The sequence below is a fragment of the Oreochromis niloticus genome, linkage group LG7 (genome assembly GCF_001858045.2).
Source record: "Oreochromis niloticus isolate F11D_XX linkage group LG7, O_niloticus_UMD_NMBU, whole genome shotgun sequence".
NCBI classification, from domain to species: domain Eukaryota; kingdom Metazoa; phylum Chordata; class Actinopteri; order Cichliformes; family Cichlidae; genus Oreochromis; species Oreochromis niloticus.
In genome coordinates, this window is record NC_031972.2 from 38,544,125 (window position 1) to 38,557,120 (window position 12,996).

Here is a 12,996-nt window from a genome sequence, read left to right on the forward strand (position 1 = left end):
AAGTAGCATTTTGTTCTGCTGAAGGTCAGCAGGTAAAAGTCAACAGTGCTCATGAGAATGAATGAAGACTCTACACAAAGAGATAAGAAGAACAACAACTTATACTCTGCAAATGATTAATTCAAGTCAATAAATTAAAGCTTTAAAGATTTCTTTCCTTATTATGAAGCATATAATCATGGATAAAGGCAATATTTAAGCTAAGCAGCAAGCTAGAATATAAGACGATATTATGTTCCCATGCAGACATAAAGCTGGTTTTATGGTCCAGCAAAGGTAGCACATTTGGTGTTAGCTTCACTTCATGGATTGCCCGTCTCTCTGCAGTGAGCTCTGTTGCCAGATAGAATCAGTGTATAAAGTATATGCTACAACTGGTCTGTGGGCCACTCTTGCTTGCATTGTTGTTGGTCAGTCAGTTAGCCACTGAGTACAGTGAACTTATAACCTACAAAGAGCTGAAGTGAAACACAGTATTAAAACCTGTTAAGTGTCCAGTGCAGCCACTATTTGTGTTTGCATACTGAATTTTTTCTGCTGAAGTGTTTTTTCCAAGGTTCTTCCATTCCCGGTGAACTTTGCTATTGTGTCCTGCCCACACATCAACCAATCACCATTAAGCAGTTGATTTCATTCAGCAATGTGAGGATCTTGGACTGCACAGGAGTGCATCTGGGTTGGGGAAAAGCCCTTTCCCCCTCTGTCCAACCAGAATAGTGTACATGGATGGACACATTTGAGAGGACCATAAAACCAGCTTAACACCACTCACACAACTACTCAAACATAAAACTTAAACAAAAATCAAACAAAAATCTTCTGCTTATCAAATCCAAACTCAGCTCAACAACAAGGTCCTGGGTTTGAATCCACCCTATGACAGGGGTCTTTTTGTGTTATAACAATTGCACCACTGTAAAATTGTATTATATAATTTAATCTTTGTCATACCTCAAACTCTCGTTTGAAGCTTTGAGTGTGGTGAAGTTCAGCAACATGCTTGACAAAATCCTTCACTGGAAAAGCCCTGTGCTCACCTGGAAACAAAAACCCCACAAAACTAAAACAACAATGACAAAAAACAAAACAAAACAAAAAACTAACAAATGTTCCAAATAAAATTTTTTTGTCCAATTTGTAACACAAAAAAGAAAGTTTCTGGACTTCTTGGCTGTGATAATAACATATTTAACTAAATAAACTGGTATGCAGTGCATCCAGAAAGTATGCACTTCATTTGCCACGTTACAGCTTTTATACAAAACTTATTAAATTAATTTTAAACTCAAATTCAAAATAATTACAAATTCTTGCAAATGTATTAAAAATAAATGATGAAAATAATGTAAATGTGAACATAATAAATCCGGCTATGAATATAGCCTTTGGTCAGTACTTTGTTGAAGTACCTTTGGCAGCAATTACTCCCTTAAGTATTTATGAGTATGTCACTACAAGCTTGGCACACCTATTTTAGGCAGTGAATACTGGGTGCACTGTCAGCAATGGCACTAAAATTAGTTGTGTTTCAGGGCTTGATGGCCTACTGACCACCACAGTGAAGGTCACAGTACAGGTCCTTTTTTTCCAGGTTCTTCCTCATACACACACGCATTGACATTATGACTATGGAGGATGAATTCATGGAACAGAGCCCTGTGAATGTTGGAAAAGGCAACATGCACATTGGACTTTTAAAATGAAAAATGGTGAAAACTGTTGGGTTAGATCCTGCACATTGTACATGTAATAAAATACAATGACATTTGGCGTTAAATTCGGAAGTTTAAAACAGAAGTTAAAGTTTCCCTCTTTGTGCAAACTTAAGATCCATGTAGATATCAAGTCTCAGGAAAAAAAGAGGTGAGTAAGAGAAACTGAGGGATACAGTGCCGAGGCAGGCCACACTTAAATGCACCTCTGGAAACTAATAGGAACTAGCAAGTGGACTGACTTTGGAAAAAAAAAAATAGAACTAAATCTAGAAAAAAAACCAAGGTTATTGATGATGTATTTAAATATTTGAATATAATGCATAACTCCTCCGTGAATCCGTGGAGGGGTTTGTGTATCCCAGGAATGCCAGGGGCTATGTTGTCGGAGGGCTTTTGCGCCCTGGTAGGGTCTCCCATGGCAAACTGGCCCTGGTTGAAGGACCAGGCAAAGAGCAATTCAAAAGACCCCTATTCATAGAAACCTAGGGAACAGTTTATCATTCCCGGGATAGAGATACTGGGGCCCCGCCCTGGAACCAATCCTGGGGAGGGTGAACGAAGACAAGTGACTGGTGGCCCCTATGGGTCACATTGCACGCGACCCATAGGGGTCGCGTGCAATGTGTGCTGGGTGGTGGCCAAGGGCGGAGGACCTTGGTGGGCTGATGCCTGGCTACCAAAACTAGCAAATGGGACATAGAATGTCACCTCTGTGGTGCGGAAGAAACCTAACACAGTGTGTGAGTCCGTCCATTAGCCGAACCTCGGATACAGCAGGAACAATGCGGTTTTTGGCTTGGTCGTAGAACACTGGACCAGCTCTTTACCCTAGCAAGGATACTTGAGGGTGCATGGGAGTTTATCCAACCCGTCTACATGTGTTTTGTGGATTTGGAGAAGGCATTTGACCGTGTCCCTCTGAGTATTCTATGGGTCGTGCTTTGGAAGTGTGGGGTGTTGCTATGAGCTATTCGATCCTTCTGACTCGTTCCCAGTGGGTGCTGGACTCCATCATGGCTGCCCTTTGTGATTGACTCAGTTCATAATTTTTATGGACAGAATTTTGTAAGCCGAAGTGTCGGAAGGCTTCCACTTGGGTGGTCTCAGAATCTCGTCTCTGCTTTTCGCAGATGATATGGTTCTGTTGGCTTCATCAGGTGGTGGCCTTCAGCTCGCACTGGAGTGGTTCGCAGACAAGAAGCAGTGGGAATGACAATCAGTACCTCCAAGTCTATTTAAGTATCTTGAGCGTCTTGTTCACGAGTGAGGGGAGAGGGGAACAGAGGACTGGCAGACAGACTGGTGCTGCGGCTGCAGTGATGTGGACACTGTACCAGTTCATTGTGATGAAGAGAGAGCTGAGCGTAAAAGCGAAGCTCTCAATTTACTGGTTGTTCTACCTCCCTACCCTCACATATGCTCATGAGCTTTGGGTAGTGACCGAAGAATGGGACCACAGATAGAAGAAACGAAAATGTGCTTTCTCTAAGGGTTGCTGGCTTCTCTCTAAAGCACAGGTGTCGAACTCCAGGCCTCGAGGGCCGGTGTCCTGCAGGTTTTAGATGCGTCCTTAATCTAACACAGCTGATTTAAATGGCTAAATGACCTCCTCAACATGTCTTGAAGTTCTCCAGAGGCCTGGTAATGAACTAATCATTTGATTCAGATGTGTTGACCCAGGGTGTTATCTAAAACCTGCAGGACACCGGCCCTCGAGGCCTGGAGTTCGACACCCCTGCACTAAAGATAGGGTGAGGAGTTCGGCCATCTGGGAAAGGGCCCAGAGTAGAGCCAGTTGAGGTGGCATGGGCATGGCATAGAAGGTGTTCCAGGCATGTCCCAGGACAAACTGGAGAGATCATATCTCTCAGCTGGCCTGGGAGTGCCTTGGTGTTCCCCCAGGGAGCTGGAGGAGGTGGCTAGGGAGAGGGAGGTCTGGGCTTCTTTGCTTAGCCTCCAGATAAGCGGAAAAAAATGGATGGATGAATGGATGAATGTAATGCATGAAGTTGTTACATTTGTGAAAATATTACTTTTTGAGAACAAACAATATTTTAGACAAGTGAGAACTTTAAAGCAAAATGAGGACAGCTCCAGAAACTAATGACATTTTTGTAAATTAGCATCTTTACACTGTCGGCTGGAAAATTTAGAAACAAAACATTTTTTAAAATTAAGGACCTGTTTTTCGTGCAAAGTGAAGAGATTTATTGACAACTTGGGGTATTTGTTAAATTTATGGAAAGAATCTTTAAGAAAAATTGAGAGTATAATATTGTTTTTAAAATGAAAGCAATTTTTCTAGTATGCAAGTCCTCAAATGGCTTATGTTACGTTGGGTTTCAACTTCATGTCAATGTAATATGTCACACAGACACACACAAAACGATGTGCATGTTACCAGATATAGCAGTGTCTGGTGCTGTGATGACTCTGGTTGAGCAACTGTCATGGATGTAAAAGTGAGCCGACTGGAAACACAACCTGCAGAAAAACAAACACTTCCTTTAGACGACAATCAACATTGCACTGATAGGCGGGAAATGCTTTTTGCTTTCATGTAATTTAGCATTTAGCCCAGATTTTGAAAAATACAAAATAAACTCCCCATAACACCAGTAAATACGATGATCTGTTAATAGGCTTTTAAACCAATGACAGCACTTTTATACTGTCTCGGCCAGATATGGGCATCAGGGATTTTCTCAGACAGGGGAAAAAAACTGAATCAGACCTGATCTCTGAAATTAATGACAGATACTTTGAGAAACTACTTTGATTAACAAAAACAACCTCCCAACAGGTCTCCCCACTGTCCACTAATCTAGTCTGATTAGCCCTGCATCAAGTTTCCAAGCCAAACAGGGTAATTTCTTATTGAGTCATTCTACTTCAATATTAATTCTTCAGTGTAGTGGGTTGTTTTTTTGTTGTTGTTTTATTTAAGATAGTTGTTCTACAACTTACTCAAGGTAAGAAGATCTTTAGTCTCAGATGACTGCAAGTGTTTCCTAACAGTACAGATGGACAATGACTGAAAGTAGTACCACTGCAACAATAAGTCACAAAATCAGCTTCATGATTGTTGAATCACTGCAATAAAGTATTTCTCCCACTGAAAACACTGCATCCAGATAAACGGAATCTTTACGAGATTAAAGATTTCTTTTTTTGTTAAATGACACAGTTTAGCTCAACAGGAGCTATAAGCAGAAAGGAGTATAGGACCCGAATCGCTTAAATGATTTTGCTTTTAATGCCAGCCAGGGTCCTTGAGTGGTCTGAGTCGCATCAGTGGGGGGTCATAATTCAGGATAGTCAAGTGGTTCATGTAGACTTCAAATAGTTCCCAGCAGTGGGCAGTCTGAATGGTTATTCACACCTTCCAAAGCAACAAATTTAATTGATCTACAATACTTTGTATACATAATGAGATGCATGTAGTTAAAAGGATTAGTTTCAGTTCAAAGCCTTACCTGCCTCCTTCATCTATATATATACTATGATTTTGGTCCACCCTTTGCAGATTATGTTCAAACATGGTGTTCATTATGGACAAATTGTGATTTGCAATAACAAAATACCACTGTGTTTCAGATGAGGAAGGCTGTGCATGCCAGTCACACTCCTCCAGGTTTCACTATCGTTGCCTTATATCAGGGTTAAAGTCTCCCAGGAGGGCAACAGAGTAATGAAGTGTAGCAGCTTGAGCACCCCATTCAGGAACTTCGAGAAAGCTGAACTGTTGCTTGGACTTCTGTGCCAAACAACAGTCAGTACCTGCTCCCTGACCCAAGTGCACCGGGAAAAAACCCTGTTCTCATCCAGTGGCGAAAGCCTAAATGCACTGGCAGCAATCTGAGGGGGAGGAACCCCTAGGCTCTTTGAGTGTTTATGTACAGAAGTGCTATATAAAAACCAGTCCATTTACCATTTATTTATTTTTTTAAAAATTCAGTCCTGTCTGGCAGGTTTTGCAATTAGCATTATGATCTGAATGCACAAATGTGCCAAACACATTTTGCTTTTCCAAGACGAGCTCTGTAAATTCTCTATAGGCTTCTCTTCTTCATGTGTTTCTTTCATCTGTTTAATTATCAGTTTCTATTAGTGTTAAATTAGTTATTACATTATATGTAGTATAGTATATAGTATATTATGACACTGTCTAAGCTGACAGCCAGCAGAAGAAAAAAATGGAAGGGGTGAAAAATATAACAAAAGTATAGAGCGCAAATAGAAATGTGACACCAAATGCTGCACCTGTAAGAGAAGAAAAAACAAACAAAAACCCCCCAAAACCCATACAGCACCTGGAAGACAAAAATATAAAAATGCATAGCTAAATTAATCAACAGTCTTCTTGTGGTGTGTGTGTGCACACGCATGTCTGGCCTTATTGAGGGTGGGTTGGAGGTGGTTCCCCTCCCTGCTACTCCCAACTGGTCGTTGATTTTCCCCACCCCTCTTTCTTTCTGTCCCTTTTCTTCTTCAATTCCTCCGCCTTCTTCTCTTGTCTTTCGCCAACCTGGCCTTCACCCACTGTCCACTCTGGCATAATACCCACACAGATAATAATACAAATGATAAAAACAAAACGATTAACCCCAGAGTCTACAGCGCTCGTCCTGGAAAAAGCAAATGTGTTTGGCACAACAAAGCATTCAGACCATGATTGTGTCGCTAAACCTGCCTGACAGTACAGGTTAAAAACAAACAAACAAACAAACAAACAATTATATAGAGACTGACATATTTTAATGCAGAACATTTGCACTTCATTAAAAGTCTGTGAAAATAAACTTCACAGAATGTAGTATGACTACTTTTATCCAAGTATAGGATTTGGGATAGGCACGTCTTCCACAACTGCAATAAGTTTAATTCTAATTATATTAATATTTAATATTATAAATTAATCATAATAATTTTACTAATAACCACAAATCTAACCACCTACTAGAATAAGTTCTTTAATATTTTTCTTGCTTTTACTATGAAGACTATTATAAACTATGTATATAAATATATCAACTAATAAATATATAAACTTATCAAAGTAAAATCCTTTTTAAAAAGACATTTTTACAAGTATTTTGTACAAATATTTTAGCAGTGCAAACAGACAGATGCATAGCTTTTTCCCTTTGGTCTGCAAGTCCAGGGCAAGACACCAGATTTAAGGATCTACAACATGGTACATGGTAAGTGGACTGGTTCTTATATAGTACTTTTATACTCGACCTGAGCACTCAAAATGCTTTGAGTGCTGGAAACAGCCATAACTAAAGTTAATCTGCTGGTTAACTGGACAGACATAACCACAAAGCATGAAAACTCAGCCCACATAGCAAACAGCAGCTACAAGGATGGTGTGTAGTTTGACCCTTTAGGCTGCTACACAAAATCATAGTACAGACCTTAACTGTTTTATCGACCACTAATTCTGATCAGAAAATGAGCTACTTACTACCGTCGTGTTGTGTTGTAAAAAGACAGCCTGTTACATTGTTTTTTTCCTTTCTACTCCACAGACTTTCTGTTAGGAGCACCTGGATTAAACAGTGAAACCTGAACCCACAGTGTGTGGAGCACGCCTTATTTGTTCACATTTTGAAAAATGTATTCAATTAAGAATGAAAGAATGAAAACTATTTTTCCTTTTCTTAGAAACTCATTATGATTTTTTTTTTTTTTTTATCTTAAAAGGTGTGTGATAATGTAAACTGGAGTTCAGAGACTTCAGAACTTCTCTCTGAGTACTCCAGTTTTAATGATTTCTTTAGCAGTAATGTAATTTCCACTGCTATACTAGGATTTAATATTAGGCCTACTTTTCCTTTGGCTCCACCCTCCAAATAGCCAAAGGTCAGTTGGTTTGAGCAATCAGGATTCGAGCACAAAGTTAACCGTAAGACCGCGAAGCACACGCAAACGCAGTCTTGCATACCTGATAGCTTCTTTCAACGCATGGCTTCTGAGTTGTGCGTGTGCATTGTTGAATTTACATAAATGTAATTGTGCGAGTTGCAATTAGTACTCGTGCATTTTTTTCTCACGCATGACTTTTGACATACATATAATACCATAGAAACTACTTAATGCGATTATATTGATTATATACTGATATTGATCATAGTAACTTGTGAGAAGCTCAGATTAAATTAAGTAACTGCGCTGCAGCTTCGTAACAACCACATTAACACACAGTCACACACTCTGAACTGAAAACAGCTACCATCCACATCCTGTGAGCGACTCAGGATGTAGGATAAATATTAATATTGAGCATATCCAAACCTTTAAAGACTGTTTAGCTATATCCTGATTTGCTGCACAACTCTCACCTTGCCGCAACTTTGTAGTCAATCGAAATCCTCTCACACTGCTTCATCTCAAATGCACAGCAGCAGTGGCCAAATGAGCACCGTGTTGTGAGTTAGTGAAGGAGGACACAACAACAGGAGGATTAGTGCAGTCTGACCTCCTGCTGCTCGCCCTACAAGAAGTTGATACGATTCCTTCTATCCGACATAATCAGTCAGATGTCCTTTTCGATCCTGCAGCCCTCCCAGGACGCTCTCCTCTGAGTGGTGCTCAGAGCACTGCAGCCAAAGCACATCCTTTATTAAGGATTAATCCTCCTGCTCTACAGATTATTACCAGTTTAGCACTGCTCAGTCTTAGGGATACAACAACAAGCTGATTGCCAAACAAGAGCAATATGTTTATCTTCAACATGGCAGATGACAAATGTACTCTGTGAAAAATAACTAAAAATGTTTACACTGCATTTGACAGCGTGTCTTTGATTGGATTTCTGGAGCTGGGTATTTCACAGTCAGACAGATTTTCAAGATTTGCTGTCAAAACAAGACAAAAAAAAGTTTGGGGTTTGTGGTGAGAAGAAAACAAAGCATGCAAACAAAAAACTATGACTATCCTTAAAGAAAATTCAGTTTGCTTCATATTGAGCATTTCATATGTCTCCATAAATAAAGAAAAATGGCATCTCTGAAGGTTATTCAAAGGGAATCAACAGAGAGCTGCAGTAACTGATGAAAGGCTTCATTCAGTTTGCTGGCAACCGCACAACAGGATGAACAGAAGGTATCATTTGTGAAGGAGCTATTAGTGTGTGTGTGTGTATTTGCTCACCAACACAGAAATAAAAACACACAATACGATGCATGATCAAGATTGAGCCCATGTTTGAAGAGATTAGGTTTCCCAGAAAAATATGAAAATCTTCTGGTTGATCATCAGAAGATACATGTGAAGTCTAGTTGGGTTGGAGGGCGGGCAGTGGAGATGGGGATTATGCATATGTGTTTTTAATAGATACTAGGGATATATTTTAACACCGTTTAGAAAAAGAGAACAGTGAGAAAAATCATGAAATTATTGGAGGAGGATTTGGATTAGACAATAAGGTGGATGCTAAATGTGTTAGCGTTTTTCAGTATTTTCAGTAAACAAAAATGCACTTTTGACATATAATTGGTACAAGAAAAGGCAAAAATGAATTTCTCAATCATTTCAAATGACATTCCAATGTCACGTCTCTTCCTGATGTTAATCTTGTACCATACATACAAGAATAATTGCATGATATTATTATCCATGATGGATGACGCTCCTATCGATAACAAGTTGTCTGGATCATCCTCACATGGAGCACAAACTGGGTGGGAACTGGTAAATGCACAACAGGCTGCAGGAAAAAAGCCTTTATTTTAACCATATTGTTCACAACTCTCACTTACCTTTGGACTAAACCACCTGTGTGAATGTGTTAAAAGAATCTCACTATGTAAAGTGTAACTTTTAAATAGATGGGGATTATAGTATTATACTATGTATTCTGCATGTATGAACTGTTTTCCATAATATGCAGATTTACTGGCGGGTACCTACCGCCAGTAGACGAGAACACAGATGAGAGCAATCAGGCCGAGGACGGCGAGGGTGGAGATGACAGCCAAAGGAACCACAGCCTTCCTCTCTTGTTCCCTGATGGAACCAACTCTCGACTCGTGGCTGCTGTTACTAGCATCTGTAGAGAAATAACACCAAAAGAGTTGGCAGCTAAAAAAAAAGCTGCTGGAGAGCAGAAATAAAAGTCAAAACCCACCTACTTTTTAGATGAAGGCTCGAGAAGTGTAATAAAACTGGTCAACAGAGCCACACACAGCCAGTCAGAGTCATATTTTCAATGTGTCAGTTTAAACTGCATATAGTTAACTTTTAATTACAAAAAAATCATTATAGTCATAATAGTTTATACATTTAAATTGTCAGTATTAGTTGAAACAAAAGGTAGAATATGGCCATTTCAAACACGTTTTTCATTATTTAGCCAGCTTTTCCTTTGTTTGTTTTCGTCAGTCAGCAAATGCATTTAAATTTTTGCTTATTTTGCCTGAAATGTAACCAGAGGGTCAAAATCGATCTACAATAAATGGAAATAATACAAAAGAAAGTAAAAAATAATGGTCCCATGTAGAATCCAAGGTGTAGTCTCTAAAGTCACCTGATTTCTGACCTCCTATCTATAAAATATATATAAAAGATGGTCGTACACTGATTAGTGAATTTATGTCGTGAAACCTTAAGTAGAGCACTGTTGCCCTTGCCTTGGGTTTTTTGTAAACCTGTTAAAATGTAACTAACCTGCCTTTTACTGTATTTTCAGCAAATCTGTATATCTTTACACAGATTATTGTATTTTTAGAATACACTGATAAATAAAGCATAGAACCACAAATTTAACACTATCGACTGGCAATCCAAAAATAACGTCCTCTGCTTGTTTGCTAACTGCTCTTTCATTTTCAAAATATATTACAGCTTACAGATTTAGACATATTTAGTCAAGCAAATCATAATTTTATCAATCAGGTCTTGTCAACAAATTATACTTACTCTCCCACTTGGTTCAATTGAACAACTTTGCCTGAAGTATATTTGAAACTTTGAGCATATAAGCATGGAACAATTAAAAGTAGAGGAAAGAAAACAGGAAAAAACCCGTAGATGGTCCAATGTAAAGAAAAGAATTAAAAATCAGCATCAAAACGGTTTTCTGATGTCACATTTGCAAAACTTCAATATGAGGCCTCTAAGAATAATAAAACAAGCTTTCCTTTCTCTTGTGGGGTTGTATCGACTTTTTTCATTGTACTTAAATTACTTAAGTGAATACGTAAGTAATTTATTTATTTATATATTAGAGCAGCAGTCCCCAACCATTTTTGCGCCACAGACCAGTTTATGTGTGACAACATTTTCACGGACCGGCCTTTAAGGTGTCGCAGATGAATACAACAAAACAAAACCAGTATTAAAAAAAAAAAAGATTTATTCATAACCCTTGGGAAAAGACCCAGGAAAACCAAGTTAATGATAAAAACAATAAACAAAATAAGTATAAAAAACGATAAAACCCTGAAAAGCATAAATTTCCCACCCAAGCCTCAACTCTCGCGGCCCAGTACCAAACGACTCATGGACGGGTACTGGTCCGTGGCCCAGGGGATGGGGAGCGCTGTATTAGAGCACTTAGCAAAATGGTAATACAGCATCATAGGTTACACAGATTTCTTTGCACTGTGCTCTTCTGTTTCCAGATGTTAGGTATTATTTTTGTGAGTTTTCACTATTTATTTTTACTGATATATAAAAAATACCCACTGTGGATCTTTCCTGTAAAAGTGGATAGAAATGTCCACTATGGAAGACCTAAACAACATTTCACTCAACTGAAACATGATTCAAATGGAAATTTCAAATCTGATTAATTAAATAGAAGTTGTGGACCAACCTCCAAACTTGTTGCAAAAGAAATTATAATCAAAAATGTATCAAAAATAATTAGAACTTATAGTACTATCCCTTTGTACTTCATCTTGGCAGGTAACACATACAAATTTAATGGTGACCCCCAAAACATGAAGAATAATTAATAATTTGAAGACTTATGAGAAGAAAAGAAGAAGAAGAAGAACTGAGATGTAACTGAGCTCTCCTCGGCTTACTCAAAGTGTTTATGAAACAAAGTCTGACATTCTCATACCTCTAATATCTACTTTAGAATGAAAAAACACATTTATATCTCAAAACTTAAAACACAATGCTCTCCCTCATTCAAAAATGACAAAATTCATCACAATTAAAACACCTGCCAAACCATTTGAAACACAGGAAGGCACAAAAGCCTTTAATGAAAAGTCAATCACCAATTCCTCAAAGTACATAACCTATGATGGCTGAACCTGAGCTCACTCAGCAGCTCCCCTCATCTCAACCGGTCGCAGCAGATGGCCGCCCCTCTCTGAGCCTGGTTCTGCGGGAGGTTTCTTCCTGTTAAAAGGGAGTTTTTCCTTCTCACTGTTGCCAAAGCACTTGCACTTGTCTGTTGTATGATTGTAGGATCTACCTTAAAATATAAAAGTGCCTTGAGGTGACTGTTGTTGTGATTTGGCGCTGTATAAATAAAATCGATTTGAATTGAATTGAGCTGCTAAACCATCCTCTCTGACAGCCTGTAAGAACAACAATAGTGTGAACTACACATGACTGAAAAGCTGTTTGTTAGAACCTTTTCTGCACAGACTGACCCTGTACTGCCATGAATGAGTGGGTCAGCCCTGTTAACCAGCTCATATCGAGTTTGTGGTGCGCTTTAAGAGTAAAACCAATTCATCCAATCATTCATCCAGCACACCTTTTTATGCCGGTTTTAAACCTTGGACTAATTACTAGAATATGAAAAATATTAGTTAATTGAATGAGGAAATTGAAATAGAAGAGTCAAAAAATTAAAAATCAAATAAAATCAAATATGTGAATTAAGGAACCAACACTCTTAAAACTCCCTCTTAACAAATAAATTAAATCAAAAGGTTGCAGGTTTTCCCCTAACATATATTTAGCTACCAGGCAGGCCTTATTTTTAGTTTATCTGAAAGAAAAGTCGAGGCAATTTTTAATACACATCACAAAACATAGATCAATTGACCTCAAATTACCTCAAAAAAAAAAAAGTGAAACCCCCGATTTGATTCCAAAGAGAATCAAATCGGGGGTTTCATAAAAGGAGTGACCCACTCCTTTTACTTTCCATTTGCAAACATTTGGCCTTTGTTCTTATTAGTGCAGTAACACACCAAGACCTTCTGCAACAAGACCATATGAAAACTTTTTTTTTAATCATAGAATTTTGGTATTTTCAATGACACTTTGACAAACAAAGCTTTATGGATGAAAATTTTAAAAAAAG

General features: G+C 38.5%; 1 protein-coding gene across 6 annotated transcripts in view; it reads right to left on the reverse strand.

The window, feature by feature from the left end:
• ptprz1a (protein tyrosine phosphatase receptor type Z1a) overlaps positions 1 to 12,996 on the reverse strand; it is a 78,887-nt gene that overhangs the window by 16,800 nt on the left and 49,091 nt on the right. For all 6 annotated transcript variants that reach the window (XR_003220970.1, XM_005458364.4, XM_005458363.4 and 3 more), the window contains 3 exons: positions 9,633 to 9,771; positions 4,117 to 4,199; positions 952 to 1,037 (listed from right to left, as the gene is read on the reverse strand). Coding sequence is in view for 5 of the 6 variants with exons in the window: in XM_005458364.4 (XP_005458421.1) it covers positions 952 to 1,037; positions 4,117 to 4,199; positions 9,633 to 9,771 (308 nt within the window). In the remaining variant the exon portion in view is untranslated. The remainder of the gene's footprint in view (positions 1 to 951; positions 1,038 to 4,116; positions 4,200 to 9,632; positions 9,772 to 12,996) is intronic.